The sequence below is a fragment of the Onychomys torridus genome, chromosome 6 (assembly GCF_903995425.1).
Source record: "Onychomys torridus chromosome 6, mOncTor1.1, whole genome shotgun sequence".
Lineage (NCBI taxonomy): Eukaryota > Metazoa > Chordata > Mammalia > Rodentia > Cricetidae > Onychomys > Onychomys torridus.
In genome coordinates this window covers 30,559,315-30,577,660 of record NC_050448.1, presented here as the reverse complement: position 1 = coordinate 30,577,660, position 18,346 = coordinate 30,559,315, and the positions used below count along the sequence as shown (strand labels likewise).

The window sequence follows — 18,346 nt, the reverse complement described above, 5'->3', positions numbered from 1 at the left end:
GGCAGCTCACACCTGTCTGTAACTTCAAGATCTGACACTCTCACACAGACATAGATGCAGTCAAAACACCAATGTACATAAAATAAAAACAAAATGAAAACTAAAGCCCTCTACTTCTGGGCTGATGATATAGCTACTCAGTGGTATGCCTTGTCCATAGAACCCTGTGTTCAGTCTCTAACAGCAGAAAAACAAAAACTCCTTTATGATCCCCCATCTCTCTGATGTCATCAGCCTCTGCCTTCATGCATGTGTGCCCCCAAACAAACTACTGCTTAAAATGAATTTTCTCATTAAATAAAAAAGAAAACCTGTGGTTCAATGAAATTTATATTAATATGTTGGCTTTTAGACACAAAATGTCTTGAACAAGTATTTTAGTTCCTTAAAGCACACAGAAAAACAAAAGTGAATAAAAACCATTTCTAGCTGCATTTCACTGCCGCCCAGGCTCTGCTCGCTGTGTTCTGCCCTGACTTCTTCACAGAGGCCCAGGGTCCTCCTCCATCTGGTTGGCTCATTGGAGCAGTTCCTGAAGTGTGGCCCAGCTTACTCGTGATGAGCTGTTTGACTTGTCTGACGATGTCTTCTCGCCGTCTCTGAAGGACAGGTCTGAAGGGTACAGGGTGCTTTGTTGACAGTCTGTTTTCTTTTAGTTCTTTGAATATATATGTCAGAATTCTAACCACAAAATCTGATGACATATTTCCTGGTAATCTTTTGAGGATCCCTCATGTGTGACAAATCATTTCTCTTGTTTGCAAGTTTCCTTGTCCTTAATTTTTAAAGGTTTATTATTTATTTATTTATTTAATTAATTAATTTATTTTTTATTATTTTTTCCGAGACAGGGTTTCACTGTGTAGTTCTAGCTGTCTTGGAACACACTTTTATAGACCAGGCTTGCCTTGAACTCACAAAGATCTGTCTGCCTCTGCCTCCTGAGTGCTGGGATTAAAGGTGTGGGCCACCACCGCCGGACTAGGGTTTATTGTTTTTAAGTTTAAATGTATGAATGTTGGCCTGTATGTATGGGCAACGTGTCTATGCAGTGCCTGAGAATGCCAGAAGATGATGTTGGATCCCTGGAACTGTAGTTACACCTTCTTGTGAGTTGCCATGGAGGTGTTGGAAGCTGAGCCTTGGTTCTCAACCACTGAGCCATCTTTCCAGCCCTGTCCATAGTTTTAAAAGTATGATTAGATTGTGTGTCTCGTTGAGTTCGGTTTACTTGGGTTCATTGACTTTATTGAATTTTTTTTTTCTCTGTTTCTGAGAAAGGGTCTGAACTACATAGACCAGGCTGGCTCCTGGATGCTGGGATTAAAGGCATGGGCTACTGCAGAGTGGTGGTAGTGCACGCCTTTAATCCCAGCACTCGTGAGGCAGAGGTAGGCAGATCTCTGAGCTCTAGGCCAGCCTGGTCTAAAGAGCGAGTTTCAGGACAACCAAGGTTACACATAGAAACCCTGTCTTCCAAAATCAAAATCAAACAAACAAACAAACAAACAAACAGACACGTGTCACTATACCCATCCTTTTAAAAACAATTCTTTATTTCCTGTCTGTCTGTCTATATCTATCCATCCATCCATCCATCCATCCATCCATCCATCCATGGTAGAGTATGAGCGGTATAGTCCTGGCTGGCTTCAGACTCAGAGCTCTGCCTGCTTCTGGCTGGACCTTAGGGTTTTTTTTTAATTCATTTATTTTACTTTTTTTTTTTTTTTTTTTTATGTGTGTAGGTGTTTTGCCTGCATGTATGTCTGTATGAGGGTGTCAGATCTTGGAGTTACAGACAGTTGTGAGCTGCCATGTGGCTGCTGGGATTTGAACTTAGGTGCTCTGGAAGAGCAGTCAGTGCTCTTACCAGCTGAGTCATCTCTCCAGCTCCCTAGTTATATTTTTTAAATTTTATTTCTTACTTCTGAAGGAGGGATGTCTTTGTTAGGGTTTCTGTTTCTGTGATGAAACACCTTGACCAAAAAGCAAGTTGGGGAGGACAAGGTTTATTTGGCTTGTACTTCGTATCACTGTTCATCATTGAAGGAAGTCAGGACAGGAACCTGGAGGCAGGAGCTGATGCAGAGACATGGATGGGTGCTGCTTACTGGCTTGCTTCCCATGGCTTGCTCAGCCTGCTCTCTTACAGAACCCAGGACCACCAGCCCAGGGATTGGCACACTCCACATCAGTCACTCATTAAGGAAATACTCTACAGGCCGACCCAGATCTGGGTGAGGCTCCTGCCTCTCCAGTGACTCTAGCTTGTGTCAAGTCGACATAAAAGTAGTCAGCACAAGGAGTTGCACTGCCAGCTTGCTCAGACAGCCTTTGGGTTGGTGCTTCAGAGATGGTTAAGCAGTTGAGAGTTTTTCCCGACGACCTATGTTTGACTCCTAGCACACATGTGATGATGCCTCACATTGTGCCTTCTTTAACCCCAGTTTCAGGGGATGCACCCTCCCCTCCCTTTTTATGATTAATAATAATAGCCTTTTGATTGATTGTAATATACTCCATAATATGGAGCATAGGCTATGTATGTTGGATGTGACCTTGCTTAGTCATCTAGAAATAGTGATTTTACATTTGCATAAATATGTGCTATTAGCCTTTGGAGATGATTTGTGTTATTATTTACTGTTTGAGTCATACCTATTTAGGGCAAAATGTTTTTTTGTTTTGTTTTAATTAGAATTGTGTTAACACTTTCTCTTTTCCTTTCCACTAGTAGTTCCAGAGAACTGCTGGTTTAGACTTTAGCTCTTGACGAGCTGTGAAACAGTGAAGGATGCTTAGACTACCTAACATTCAAATTGTAAGTAAAGTTTATTTCTGTTTTTATGTTTGGAAAACAGATTTTAGAAATAGTAACAGGGAGCTTTAATGTGATGGCATTGTGGAGTTTTCTTCAATTTTCTTTTTTTTTAATTTATTTATTGTGTGTACACTACTGTTCTTCCTGCATGCAGAAGAGGGTGCTAGATCTCATCACAGATGGTTGTGAGCCATTATGTGGGTGCTGGGAACTGAATCTCTGGAGAGCAGCCAGTGCTCTTAACCTTTGAGCCATCTCTCCAGCCCCTTTTAATATTCTTAAGATATAAACATTCCTTATTTAACTTTCTGTCTAAGGTGCAAAGTCCTGGAGAGATAGTCCAGTGGCTAAGAGCACTTGCTGCTCTTTCAGAAGACCTGGCTGGGTTCACTTCTTAGCACCCTCATCCGGCCGCAGGTAGCCTGTACTCCAGTTCCAGGGGATCTGCCTCCCTCTTCTGGCCTCTGCGTGCACTTGCACATACATGGTACTCATACATATTCTCAGGTGCACATACATTCACATTAAATCATAAACAAATAAATATGTGTAAGGTGAAGTTTCACTTATTTTTTTCAAGGTACTTCTGTTTTTCGAGACAGAGTTTCTCTGTAGTTTTGGTGCCTGTCCTGGATTTTGCTCTGTAGACCAGGCTGGCCTGGAACTCAGAGATCTGCCTGGCTCTGCCTCCTGAGTGCTGGGATTAATGGTGTAGGTCACCACCGCCCTGCTCAGGTACATCATTTTATAGTAAACCTTTACAAGAATTTCTTATTATTTATTCCTATTCAGTATGAGGCAATAGCCAAAGTTAGTATGAGAATAAGATTAATGGAGTAATTTATTAGAAGTATAGATTTTCAGCTGGAGAGATGGCTCAGTGATTAAGAGCACAGGCGGCTCTTCCAGAGGACCCAGGTTCAATTCTCAGCATGGCAGCTCATGAATTGTCTATAATTCCTGTTCTGTGAGATCTGACACCCTCACACAGACATACATGCAGGCAAAACACCAATGTACATAAAATACAAATAAAGTACAGATTTCTTTAAATCTGTTTAAATTTTCTGCATTGTTTAATTTTGACATAGAAAAATCTTGTCAGAAACCTTTATATTTTCTCTATATGAAAAACATAATAGAAAATCAAATTAAAGGTAACTTAAGGGAGCCGGGCAGTGGTGGCGCACGCCTTTAATCCCAGCACTTGGGAGGCAGAGGTCGGTGGATGTCTGTGAGTTCGAGGCCAGCCTGGTCTACAGAGCGAGTTCCAGGACAGACTCCGAAGCTACAGAGAAACCCTGCCTCAAAAAAAGAAAAAAAACAAAAAACAAAACCAAACAAACAAAAAGTAACTTAAGGATTAAATCCAGATAAGACACATTTTGATATTCATCTTTGTAAGGAGAGAGAGGTGTTGGAAAGATGGCTCGGTGGTTAAGAGCACTGGCTTCTCTTCCAAAGGACCCCGGTTCAATTCCCAGCATTCACACAGCAGCTCACAACTGTGGGTAACTCTAGTTCCAGGAATTATGACACCTCACACAGACATACATGCAGGCTAAACACTAATACACATGAAATAAAGATAGATACATTTTAAGAAAGGAGGAGGATCAGGAGGAAGAGGAAGAAAAGACTTAAGAAGCCCCTCTAGGGAGATGGCTCTGTCTGTAAAAGCAGAAGCTGAGTAAGCCCAGACAGTCCAAGTTTAGCCTCAGTGTGTTCAGTGCTTAAAAGAGTTTAAAAGGACTCATTTTGGGCTGGAGAGATGGCTCAGAGGTTAAGAGCACTGGCTGCTCTTCTAGAGGTCCTGAGTTCAATTTCCATCAACTATATGGTGGCTGACAACCATCTGTAATGAGATCTGGTGCCCTCTTCTGGCCTGCAGGCATACATACAGATAGAACACTGTATACATAATAAATAAAACTTTTTTTTTTTTTTTTTTGAGACAGGGTTTCTCTGTGTAGCTTTGGAGCCTGTCCTGGAACTCACTTTGTAGATCAGGCTGGCCTCGAACTCACAGAGATCCGCCTACCTCTGCCTCCCAAGTGCTGGGATTAAAGGTGTGCGCCTCCACCATCCGGCATAAATAAATCTTATAAAAAAAATTATGTGTGTGTTTGTATGTGAGTATGTGATGTGGTCACAGGTGTTAGTGGAAGGGAGAGAGCATTGCATCTGCCTCCCAGTGCTGGGGTCAAAGGTATGCGCCATCACTGCCTGGCTGAACTCATTACTTTTAACCAATGAGCTCTATCTCCAGCCCAGATTAAAATAAAAATCTGGCCAGGCAGTGGTGGTGCACACCTTTAATTTCAGCACTCAGGTGGCAGAGGCAGGCAGATCTCAATGAGTTTGAGACAGCCTAGTCTACAGAGAGAGTTCCAGGACAAGCAGAGAAACCTTGTCTCAAAAAAAACCAAAACCAAACAACAACAACAACAAAATCTGTAAAAATACTCCAGATATAATATTATATCTATATAAAAGAAAGAAGTACTAACATTATGTGTATAGGTGATTTGCCTGCATGTATATCTGCATACCATGTGTGTGCATGGTGTGGAGGCCAGAGGACACTGGATCCCCTGGAACTGTAGTTGTAGATGGTTATGAGCCATCATGTGGGTGCTGGGAACTGAACCTGGGTCCTATGAAAGAAAAGCCAGTTCTCTTGACTGCTGAGAAATCTCTCCAGCCCAAGGAAGTTTTAGCATTGTCTTTTATAATACAATATCCATATACAATAGCTTGGTAAAATATTGTTCCATAAGTTAATGAATTTGAATATTAAATTCTCAAGTAGAGTACTATTTACTTCCTTCTTTTTTTTTTTTTTTTGAGCTGAGGATTGAACCCAGGGCCTTGTGCTTGCTAGGTAAGCACTCTACCACTGAGCTAAATCCCCAACCCCTACTTCCTTCTTTTGACATAGATGTAGAAGCCTGTATCCTTTTTAATTAAACAATGTTAAACATTAAACATTGCTTTTTATCTTTCCTATGTATTTTTACCAATTTCAATTCTCTTTTTAGACCCTCTGGTTAATCATCTTTAGAAGACTGGACTTCTGGATGTCTAATCTACTCTGTCTCTACTGAATTAAACCATGAAAATGAAACCTATAACCATGGCCATCATCTATGAGCCCTGATCACATTGACTCAGAGCACTTGAAACTTTCCCAGGGAGTAAGCAATGTCATCGGCAGTGGTTGACAGTGGAGGTTCTGTTCTGGAGCTTCCCAGCAATGGAGTAGAAAATCAAGAGGTTAGGCTTTTAATATATTCATCTCTGCTTTGTTATAGAAATCAATACATGAGTTAATCTTAAAATCAATGACAGACCAGGTATTTGAGAGTAGAAATGTACAGTGCATAAAATTGTACATGTATTTTCATGTAATTTAGTAATAGGATGAGAAGGGTACTCACCTGAATGGTGCAAGATGTGTATGCTAGGATGAATTTGGAGGAAGGAAAGAGATGGAAAGAATGATCTTACATTAGTTTAGAGAAAAATTAAGTTTCTGCTCGGGTGGTAGTGACACATGCCTTTAATCCCAGCATTTGGGAGGCAAAGGCAGGTGGATCTCTGTGACTTTGAGGCCAGGCTGGTCTACAGAGAGAGTTGTAGAACAACCAGAGCTGTTACACAAAGAAACCCTGTCTGGAAAAAATAAAAAAGAAAAAAAATTTTCTGATAATATCTAATTTCTTAGATTATGGAGAATGAGAAATACATTGTATCTAAATACCTAAATTGCAGTCATCGTAAGTTAAGCTTATCTTTGCTTTCTGTATCATCTTTATTTCTTAGTTATTCTGTTACGTGCAGTTACTTCTATAATTAGAAAATGAAGTTTTGAGTTTCATGCATAGGATTTTTGAGTCTGTAATGTATTTGGTCATTTTCCTGTTACAGAAAGAAAGCACTGAAGAACATGAGGTGGGAGCAGGAAACAGATTTTCTTTCTGGTCCTGGTTCCTGATCCCACCATTGGTTAGAGACTGGGTGTGGAAACAAGACAGAATGGAAACAGTGCCGTCGTGCAGATGTTTAGGTGTGTAGATGTTTGGGAAAATGCACAGTTTCAGTATCATGAAAGTCTCTTCTCTCTGTGAAAGAAGCTGCTTGGTGCCAGGGTAATGGACAGTGCCGTGCCTGATGACAGTGAGGACTCACTGGTGTGTGTTCTGTAGTCTGGATTCTTTTCCCTGCTTGCTTGGTGTCTGCTCAGTCTGTAAGTCCCAGATCTGCTGTGGACAGACTTATGGGACAGTGGATTTGCTAATTCCTACATGTTCTCTTTGTATTTAAGACTGCTTCTAAAGTGGATGTAGAGTCCATTAGAAGAAGCCCAGGTTAACTTCTTCCTTTAAGATCACTTTCTGAGCTGGGTGATGGAGCATGCCTTTAATTCCAGCATTTGAGAGACAGAGGAAGGCAGATCTCTGAGTTTGAGGCCAGCCTAGTCTGTAAAGGGAGTTTCAGGAAGCCCTGACTGTTGCACAGAGAAACCCCATCTCAAAAACAGAACAAAACAACAAAAAATCCCACCTCCCTACCCCCGACAAAAAAAATTCACTTTCCATTTAACATCTTCAGATATAAGTCAGCAGAGACCCAGGACCCAGGTTGGGCTCTCTTCTCTTCTGGTCTCACCTAGCACATGCTGCTTCTCTTTCTAATGATTGTTCTGTGCTCTGTAGCTGTGTAGTGTCGGTGTTTTACCATGTGAGGAGAGCTGCCATCAACAGTGTATTTATAGAGTCTATTTACATTTTACCGATTAAGAAAGAACAGTATGGGGAGAAGAGGACCAAAGTCTGTTTCTGGAAGCCTTCTTTAGTTTTTCCTCATTTACATGGAATCACAGGGATTCCTGGTTAGAACTTAACATGGAGGGAAAAATTATGAATTTATCAAGTTGTTATTGACTAATGATTTATGTGGTATAGCAGTGGAGTTATATTCTATGGAAGGAGGTCAGAAGAAGCCAGTATGCTTAGTGGGTATTTGAAGTGCTGTGGTATCAGTGTGGGAACAACTTTCTGTTCAAATCCCACATCTATTCATCTGTGCTTTTAACAAATGTTAATCAACTACTTAATATGTCAAATACTGTGTTTTCCCCCTGTCTTTCTCCCCTGTCCCCCCCAAAAAAGGGTTTCTATGTGTAACATCTCTGGTTGTCTTGGAACTCACTTTGTAGACCAGGCTGGCTTCGAACTCACAGAGGTCCTCCTGCCTCTGCCTCCTGAGGACTGGGATTAAAGGTGTAAGCCACCACCACCTGGCCAGTGTGTGATCTTAACTACTGAGCAATTTCTCTGGTCCTGAGAGAAGATTCTTAGTGAAATGGGATTTTATAAAATTTCCTATCTATTTTTGATAAAATCTCTTACTTTATAAATGTGATATCTTGTAATCACCCACACACACCCATACACACACCCCACATATAACTAAATAAATGTAATTTAAAAATCTGAAAATTAAAAAGCATAGTGTTCCCATGTAGATCAGTCTGGCCTTGATCTTGATATGTAGCCAAGAATAATCTTGAACTTCTGATTCTTCTGTCTCTACTTCCCAAATGCTGAGATAACAGGCATGTATCACCACTTGTGGTATTGAACTCAGGGCTTACTGCATACCTAAAAACTGAGTCATGTCCTCAGCTCCAGCATCTGAGGATTTTTTATTTCATGTGTATGAATGTTTTGTCTGCATGTATGTATATGCACCATACATGCAGATACCAGAAGAGGGCATCCAATCCCCAGGACTGGAGTTACAGACAATTGTGAGGTGCTGGATTTGAACCAGGGTTCTTTGCAAGGTTCTTAACCACCGAGCCAACTCTTTAACCCCTGAGTTTTGAAAATTTGAATGAGAGCCTTTATAAGGAATATGTGTGCTATTTAGTTTGCATTCTGTAGTGTGGAGAGGCAGGAATAGAGACAGGTAAATTCTGGGGAAAAATGAAATCAAGTTTTGTGCAGCTGACTGCCTTCTTCAGTGGCCGGGCTGAGAGCAGCTGTGCTTCCCCCAGGGCTGCCTTCACCGAGCCGTGCTGGTAGTTTGCGGTTGTTCATGGTGAAAGTACTTATGCTTATGTGGTTAAGTCATTTTTAAAAACTGTGACTAGAACTTTCTAAGATGACTTTCTGCTTCTAGAGAAACAAATTGAGAGTGTTTCCATTTAGGATTGTGGTGGAACAGTGGAGACCAGACTGCCAGCATAAACAAACAGGAAAACAGAGCATATGATGACATTGTGCTCCCTGAAAGACCAGAGGGCATTTCTGAGACTGCCCTGGTCGGCTGCTTGGAGCTGGTTTACTTAGGAAAAAGGAACGGAAAGAGACAAGGTAGCTGTCCCCTTGAATCAAGGAAACAAATCTTGGGGAGGTTCAAATGAACCCCTGAAGGATATAGTATCCAAAAGGCAAGGAAACGCCATTCTCAAAGAAAGAGCTGCATGCCTTGCTGGGGCTCCCATTGTCTCTGGCTGGAACATTCCAGCATGGCAGACTCCATGAAGCCATGAAAGGACTGGCCAGGGAGTCACAAACTCAGTTCTTGTGCTGGGAGATGCTGGCCTTCCAGTTAGCCAAGTGCAAGAGTCCTTGTTGAAAGCATTCATTAACAACCCCCATAAGGGTCATGTCTTACATAGTGGGGCTAAACTAGCTCTAGAATTAAGGATGGTTGAAGTGTACCAGGAAAAGATTTAAAAACAAGTCTTAAAATTGATGCAGGGCCTAGAGGTGTAGTTGTCTAGCCAGTCCAAGACCATGCTAGATCCCTGTTAGTGCTCACCTCCCTGAAAAAGTCAATCTTTACATACTCACTTTTGTTTATTTTTTGTTTGTTTATTTTTGGGGCAGTCTTACTATGTAGCCCTGGCTCGCCTTGAACTCATAGAGATCTGCTTGTCTCAGCCTCCCGAGTGCTGGGATTAAACACCACCCAACCCTAGAAAGACTCTTAAGAGCAGCCAGCGGTGAAGCTCAGTCAGTACAGAATGAAGACTAGCATTGCAGATGCTTTAGTTGGAACCTTTTAAGTCAGAGGGCACAGTGCCTTCAAAATGCTGGGGAAATGCTCGGGCTAAGAGCTCTGGCTGCTCCTGCAGAGGACCTGAGTGTGGTTCCTAGCCACCTGTGTGGTGGCTCATAAGCATCCATAACTACAGTCCCACAGAATCAATTGCCCTCTTCTGATATCCCAGGACACATAACGTACATTCAAGCAAAACCCACATACACATAAAGTTTTATATATATTTGGTTTTTCAAGATAAGGTTTCTCGGTGTAGCTTTGGTGCCTGTCCTGGATCTTGCTCTGTAGACCAGGATGGCCTCAAACTCACAGAGATCCACCTGGCTCTGCTTCCTGAGTGCTGGGATTAAAGGAGTGCACCACCACTGGCTGGCCGTAAAAATAAATCTTTTTTTAAAAAAAAAGTCAGGCAGTGGTGGCACACACCTTCAAATGAGCACTTAGGAGGCAGAGGCAGGAGGATCTCTATGAGTTCGAGACCAGCCTGGTTTACAGAGTGAGTTCCAAGACAGCCAGGTTTACACAGAGGAACCCTGTGTGAAAGAAAAGAGGAAAAAAGGCCCAGAGGGTAAAAGTCTCAGTTTTTAGTTACACATCCAGTAAAAAAAACAAAACAAAAACAAAAACAAAAAACCCTTGTGTTGGCTCTGTGGCTCATTGGGTCACTAAACCTGATGGCCTGGGTTCAGTTCCTGGGACCCACAGAGTGCAAGGAAAGAACCAACTTCTGCAGACTGTGCCTCTGCACCCTGGGTGCATACACGCACACAGTAATGTCATAATAAAAACTTTAAAATGAGTTTTCCCCCCAGACAAAGGCTGAGAGAATTCATCACCAATATGCCTGAACTGTAAGAAATATTACAAATACATTTTTTTAAAAAAAGATTTATTGATTATGTATACAGCATGTATGCCTGCAGGCCAGAAGAGGGCACCAGATCTCATTACAGATGGGTGTGAGCCACCATGTGGTTGCTGGGAATTGAACTCAGGACCTCTGGAAGAGCAAGTCAGTGCTTTTAACCTCTGAGCCATCTCTCCAGCCCACAAATACATTTTTTAGGCAGAAAGTTAATTATTCCATCTGGAAACTTGGTTTTGAGTGAAGAGGCCTGGAGAAATGGTTACTGTATGGTAAATATAATTTTGTTTTTTAAAAGTAAAGCTTATTGTAAACAATATGTAACATATTTAGGTATATAAATTTTTGGGGTTTTTCTTGTTTTTGTTTTTGTTTTTGAGACAAGGTCTGACTGCATTCCCTGGCTGGCCTTGAACTCACAAAGATCCACCTGCCTCCGGAGTGCTGGGAGTAAAGGGGTGTGTTATTATACCCAACATGTAAAATCATTTTAAAAGTTACTCAGCAGAAATAAAAATTATTGTGCAGTTTATAACGTAAAGTAAATGCATGGCAGCAGAATGAAGTGGAGAATTAGAATAATACTGTTATAAGATCCTTATTAAACATAGAGCCATATAGCATAGATTGACAAAATTAAAAAGCATGGTGTAAGATGTAAAGCAATTAAGTAAAAACATGTGTCTGATGAAACAATAAAATTGGAACTTAAAATATTCAGGACAGTAAGCAAAGAACAATATGATATTTTAAACCTAATTTCATTGGTATTAAATGTGCCACAGATACTCAATAAATAATAAATAGATAAATATGTGTAAAAACAATAAAAATAGAAACTTATGGATATGATATGGCTGATATTAAATCTCTTGGGAATCTGAGCCAAGAGAATCATTAGTTTAGGGATAGTGTGGGTCACATAGTGTGACTCTGTCTCAACAAAACCTTTACTAAATTTGGCAACCTAGCCTATAGAGAATAAGGTAGGTCATATAAAGACCCATTGATTTTGAGTTTTATCTATTTTAATTTTGCATACTTTAGTGACTTGAGTAAACTAATCCTAAGAAGGTAGTGGATGTGTTAATTACTGCTCTTCCTCATCTTTCTGCATATCTATATGAGGTGCCTCTGTTCTCCATCATCTGTTGGCACAGAACTCATAAGGTTACTTGGGTCAGATGCTATGTGTTCAGCGTGTGAATAACTGCCAAAGGCAGAGTCTATTGTGCTCTGTTCTGAACTCATCGACAAGTACTTCTACGTGACGTGTGCATCTTCAAGGACTTGTGTAATTTTTGCTATCTAATAATTTCACTGTCCAGTCAAGGATTTGGATCTGTAATTATAATAGAATGCCTTAAATAGCATTAATGTAGGCAAACAACTTGTGTCAGAAGGACTTGGAATAGAAAAAGCCTGCCCGTTGGGGATTAAAAAAGACTCCCTAGAATGGGATGAAAGGCCTCTAGTAGAGGAAGAGGATTTGGACAGATGAGGAGGCTACAAAATGCCATGAGTAGAAGTCCTGGGAAGGTTTATGTACAGGAACTAAGTCACACAGCTTGTGTGCAGTGATGTAGCAGAGACGCTGGTAAAGGTGGTGGGTTAGTTTGGTGGGGCTGCTCTCGAAAACATCCCATAAACTGAGCAGTTTCACAGAACCAAATGATAGTCTCACAGTTCTAGAATCCAGAATTCTGCACTTACTACGGTATTGGCTGTGTTGTCGTCTTCTGAGAGCCGTGGGAATCTGCCTTGTGCCCGGCAGCTCGTGCAGATTCACACTCGGCCCGTCGTGGGGGTCGAATTCTCCCGTGTCTTCAGTGGTTCCCTCCACCACCACCTGAGGGTCCGGGCTGTTCTTATTTGTAAAGACTGATCAGATTGGGTGAGGGCTCATCTACTGATCCTATCTCAACTCTCCAAAGACCCATTTCCAAATAAGGTCACAGCCACAGGCAGTGGGGTGAAAAACATACATCAACACTTCAGAAGACATAATTCAACCCATAGCAAGTGTGAAAATCATAGTTTTGTGTTTTAACCTGTGTATAGACAAATACAGGATCGGTAAAGGTTTTTGTGCAAAGGAAGAAGTGACAGGCAGTTCTGACTGTAACGTGACGAGGTGCCTCCGAGTAGATATGAAGACCAGCACTGCCGCTGTAGAGAGATGGCAGCCGCTGGCAACTGACTCTCCTGTGATATGCACTGGGCCAAGTGCTTTGTGCGTGCTTGGTTTTCAAGACATTTATGACATAGTACTATGACTTATTTTCTAAATATGAAGGACAGGTTTAGAGAAAAACAAAATGGGAGAACAGGAAGAGCTATTGATAATGTATTTCAAAAATTTTAGTGTTGTATCTTGTGGTAAGTTGAAAATTGAAGTTGAGCATATGGTTGATGAAGGACAGGACTTGACAGTGCTCATCAGTACAGAGGTGCCAGTGAACCGAGAAAGGGTGGTCTTGCTCAGGAGGGGGGCTGGGCAGTGGCGATGCTGGAAGACAGCTTTGAGCTGGGCAGTGTATTCAGTGGTGGTGAAGGAGGAGTCGGGGCGAGCCTGAGTAGTAAGGAAGGGTGGAAGGGAGTTAGAAGAGGAGGTACTGGTTGATGGTTAAGAGCACAGACAGGGCCACATGGTAGACTATGTGCCCTGTTACATGGTGTGCTTGCCTTGTTTAAAGATTCATTCTCAATGAAAAGATGTGTGTGTATGTGTGTGGGTGTGGGCGCACACGCGTGTGTGTTTGTGAAACCTGTGCAAGTGCTGTGGAGATTGGAAGAAGACTTCATTCAGATCCTGGAGCTGGATTACAGTTGGTTATAAACTGCCTGATGTGGGTGCTGGGAACTGAACTTGGGTCCCCTGCGAGAAGGTTATTATTCCTGCTGATTCATCTCTCCAGCTCACTTGACTACATTTCTTAACACAACTCTGCCAAGAGGGCCTGAAAAGATAAGTGTGTCTGTGTGTGCATGTGTGAGTGTCTGTGTGTGCATGTGTGAGTGTCTGTGTGCATGTGTGAGTGTCTGTGTGTGCATGTGTGAGTGTCTGTGTGTGCATGTGTGAGTGTCTGTGTGTGCTTGTGTGAGTGTCTGTGTGTGCATGTGTGAGTGTCTGTGTGCATGTGTGAGTGTCTGTGTGTGCATGTGTGAGTGTCTGTGTGTGCATGTGTGAGTGTCTGTGTGTGCATGTGTGAGTGTCTGTGTGCATGTGTGAGTGTCTGTGTGTGCTTGTGTGAGTGTCTGTGTGTGCATGTGTGAGTGTCTGTGTGCATGTGTGAGTGTCTGTGTGTGCATGTGTGAGTGTCTGTGTGTGCATGTGTGAGTGTCTGTGTGTGCTTGTGTGAGTGTCTGTGTGTGCATGTGTGAGTGTCTGTGTGTGAGGTAAAATGGCCTGATTCAGTCAGTGCAGTAGACATTTTCAGGCTCGTTGAATACTATCTGTTTGAGATTTAAAATTTTAAAATTGTAATCCAGACATGCTGGAATATATCTGTAATCCCAGCACTTGAGGTACTGAGGCAGTGGGATTGCTGCAAAGTTGAAGTTGCATGTGAGGGGCCCAGTAAGGAAACTGCCGGCATGGCTACATCAGGGAAGAGAAGAGAGACCGTCCAGAGCAGAGGGAAAAGGAAGAGGTCTTTTCATGGCCAGGGCTGGGGAAGTGGGAGAGCGGGAGACAGTGTGGCTGGGGAGAGTAGTGGAGATAGAAAGAAACAGAATAGCTAGAGAGGGGAGAGGGGAGAGGGGAGAGGGGAGAGGGGAGAGGGGAGAGGGGAGAGGGGAGAGGGGGAGGGAGGGAGGGAGGGAGAGAGAGAGAGAGAGAGAGAGAGAGAGAGAGAGAGAGAGAGAAGCAAGAGCTGGGCCGAGTGTGGGACAAGTAGAGAGCAGCAGATTATAAAGACGGTTAGTAGCTTCAGGGAGGGTAGGGCCAGGAGATTATTGTGGGCTTTGAAATGCAGAACAGTATTTGTGAGTAGGGACTGCCTGCCTGTGCCTGGAGGCTGGCGTGGGCTTTGATATGCAACCACGAATAGGCATCCGATGTTCCATCTGCCAGAGGTAAGGGAACTGACTCCTTCTGGCAGACGGGAACCAGTTTCTCAAGTTCCTGAGGAGTGCTGGCTTTTCTCTAACTCCAGAAGTCCTCCCATAGTCCATCTGGAGCTCATTTCCAGGCATGCGGATGTCCTGAGACCTAGCAGGTCATCCTGAGCCACCTAGTGAGTTCAAAGCCAGCCCGTGGCACATGGAGATGCCCTATCTCAAAAAGAGAACAACAGAGATCTGGCAAGAGATTGCATAATAGCTGGGCTCACCTGTATTTACTGTGCTTGTACCGTCAAGGTATTATGTAGACTCCACAGAGTCTCATTCTACAGATACTTGAGAATCTGCTTTATGAAGTAACAAAGTAGTATATGGAACTATATACTAACTAACATTATAAAGCTGTTTTGGTGGACATGATCAATAAAACACAAGAGAAAAAGTAGAAAGTAAAGAAATTAAAAATTGTAACCACAAATTGTAGAGGCAATGAATGATTTAGGGACAAGTGTGTGGCAGAGTATGGTTAGAGGAGACAGATAATTAAAATGAGACTTGAAGGCAAAAAGTTGTTTCAAGGGTGAGGCAAATTGATTTTTATAGGCAGAGCAGAATGTATAAAAGCCTTGAGATAAGATGTAATTTTGCCAAAAAGGGGAGGTATGTGCAGAGAGGCAGTACAGAATGATGAAAACAAGAAATTGTTCATTATTGATATTTTGAAGGACCTTTTGGTAAGGTGGTGGAATCCCGATGAGTCAGGAGTTAAAGTGTTTTTTGTTTTAGACAGTTTTCTGTTTTAGTTACTTTGTAGCCCTGACTGCCCTGGAACTCAGCTATGTAGCCCAGGGTGGCCTGGAGCTCCGAAAGACCTGCCAGTCTCTGCCTTCTGAGTGCTGGGAATAATGGTGACCAGCACACCTGCCCCATTAGAGTGTCTTTTTGAGAAATATAAAAAGTAAAGATGGGGCTGGAAAGATGGCTCAGTGGTTGGGAGTGCTGGCTACTCTCCCAGAGGACCCAAGTTCAAATCCCAGTACCTGCATGGCAACTTACAACTGTCTATAACTCCTGTTCCTCATAGACATACATGCAGGCAGAACACCAATGTACATAAAACACAAATAAATAAATAAATGAATGAATGAATGAATGAATGAATGAATAAATAAATAAAATATCAGCTAAAGTTTAGCTTTTGTTTAAAATTTCATTTGCCTTTCTGAGACTGGTTTTTTTTGTGTAATAGCCCTAGTTGTCCTGGAACTCACTGTAGACCAGGCTAGCCTCGAACTCACAGAGGTCTGCCTGCCTCTGCCTCCCAAGTGCTGGGATTAAAGGTGCATGCTACTATGTCCACTAGTCACTAATCTAGGTAAGACTTGAGGGCGGGGCTCGATCCTGACTGGGAAGAGTGTCCATAGAGGAATTTTACGTTATGTAGGATTCTAGTCCTTGAGTGTTTTCATACTATGACAAGTATGAACTCTTCTTTTCCCTGGGATGGGTTGATGGGAATCCTTCAGTATGAAGCCATGTGGTGCTAAATTTGCTTCTAAAATACAGTATAGTTGAGACCATGGCATGTACTACTCGAAGGAGGATTGCCTGAGTCCAGGAGTTTGAGACCAGCCTGAGCAACATAGTGAGACTGTTCCCTGAATGAAAAAAAAAAGTGAAAATGTGGAGGAAGGAAGCAGTTTATACTTCATCGTCTAAATAACCAGTGCGTGGGTCAGCATCGGTTCAGTGCTGCTTAGCAAGCGCTCCTCAGTGCCGTGACCAGAGCACGGGTCTTCACTTGGCGCCTGCGTCTCGGTAGCAGCTGCTTTACAGTTAGGGGTGTTGCTGTGCTTGAGCAGCTGCCAGGGCAGGAGATACAGCTGTTAGTGTGCCCAGATGTGTTGCGGCAGTTTGCTCTGTCTGCCCTCCACACCTTGATGTTAAAAGGCTGGACTCTTCTTTGTCTCCTCTGAAATAGAGAAATAGTTAGCAAAAAAAATTATTTTACAGTGTATTTTGCAAATTGAATCTTTGGTGAAATGTTTTATAGACAAGCACATATAAAGTACATACATATTTAAAGAATTATTAGGGTTGGGGATTTAGCTCAGTGGTAGAGCGCATACCTAGCAAGCGCAAGGCCCTGAGTTCGATCCTCAGCTCAAAAAAAAAAAAAAAAAGAATAATTAGAAAGCCGGGCGGTGGTAGTGCACGCCTTTAATCCCAGCACTTGGGAGGCAGAGCCTGACAGATCTCTGTGAGTTCAAGGCAGCCTGGTCTACAGAGCGAGTTCCAGGACAGCCAGGGCTACACAGAGAAACCCTGTCTCAAAAACCAAAAACATAAACCACATTACTTATCATTTGGGTTGAGATGGAGTAATTGCTAGCATTCCATTTCTATTTATTTATTTATTTATTTATTTATTCATTCATTCATTCATTCATTCATTCATTTATTCATTTATTCATTATTTATCTGCTTATGATCCTAGGGCAGTCCTGATGGGCTGAAATTTCAAGTGTTTTAGAATACAACTGTACCCCTCTCCTATATCCCATCTTGTTTTCAGAGCTGCATCCTCACATACGTTGTTATTTTTATACCTTTCTTTACAGTTTATCATTTATGAAAATACTCTTCAGCAGTGAGTTATTATCTTGTAAAATGTGACTCAGTGTCAGGCTGAGTTACGTCCCACAGGCCCTCTGGGAGAAGTGGCTGATAGAGCTGCTCAGGTCCTTGGGTCATCTGAGTTCTTGGGGAAGCCTTCCGCATGGACCTGCTGTTGCCTGTGCTGCAGACACGTGGTCCGACAGCGGGTCTGTCCGCTTGTTTCTGTGCTTGGGATCCTGGTGATTTTCTCAGCCCAGAAAATCTGATCACTAATGAGTACTTTGTCAAGGCGAGGCAAATGTGGGTAACGGTCTGGAACAGGCTTTCCCTGGTGTTGTGTTCAGGAAGAACGTCACTGTTTGTGCTGGTGTTAACAGCTCATCCTGTCTCAGGAGATGCTTTACATTTTACACAGTTCACCTTTCCAGTCTTTGACAGGAGCATCCTGTCAGATAGCAAGGTATGACAGAGCAGAACTGTTTGTCTCTTGGTGGCCAGGAAGCAGAGGCGTTTCAGACAGCAGCCAGGACTAAGGTGTCTCCAGTGACACACTTCCTCTGCTAGGCCCAACCTCCAGTTCTTCTGTAGTCTGTTCAAAGTGTGAATCCACCAAAGGGTTAAGAATGTGCCAGAGAGCGGCTGGAGAGATGGCTCAGAGGTTAAGAGCACTGGCTCCTCTTCCAGAGGATCCGGGTTCAATTCCTAGCACCCACGCGGCAGATCACAACTGTCTGTAACTCCAATTCCAGGGGATCTGACACCTTCATACCAATGCACATAAAATAAAGTTAAATAAATTATAAAAAAAAAACCCCTAATTTATTTAAAAAAAAAAAAAAAAAAAGAATGTGCCAGAGCCCTCATGATCAAACTGTTTCTGGAAATACCCTCACGGA

At 42.5% G+C, this 18,346-nt stretch overlaps 1 protein-coding gene across 3 annotated transcripts in view; it reads left to right on the top strand.

Annotated features, from left to right (window-relative positions):
* The window catches only part of Elf2 (E74 like ETS transcription factor 2), an 87,727-nt gene that overhangs the window by 10,499 nt on the left and 58,882 nt on the right, over positions 1 to 18,346 (top strand). For 2 of the 3 annotated variants that reach the window (XM_036190413.1, XM_036190414.1), the window contains exons 2-3: positions 2,738 to 2,824; positions 5,866 to 6,100. In XM_036190413.1, coding sequence (XP_036046306.1) covers positions 6,029 to 6,100 — 72 coding nt within the window. In that variant the 5' untranslated portion in view covers positions 2,738 to 2,824; positions 5,866 to 6,028. Of the gene's footprint in view, positions 1 to 2,737; positions 2,825 to 5,865; positions 6,101 to 18,346 lie in introns of those variants that run through there. The other variant, XM_036190418.1, reaches the window with a different exon arrangement.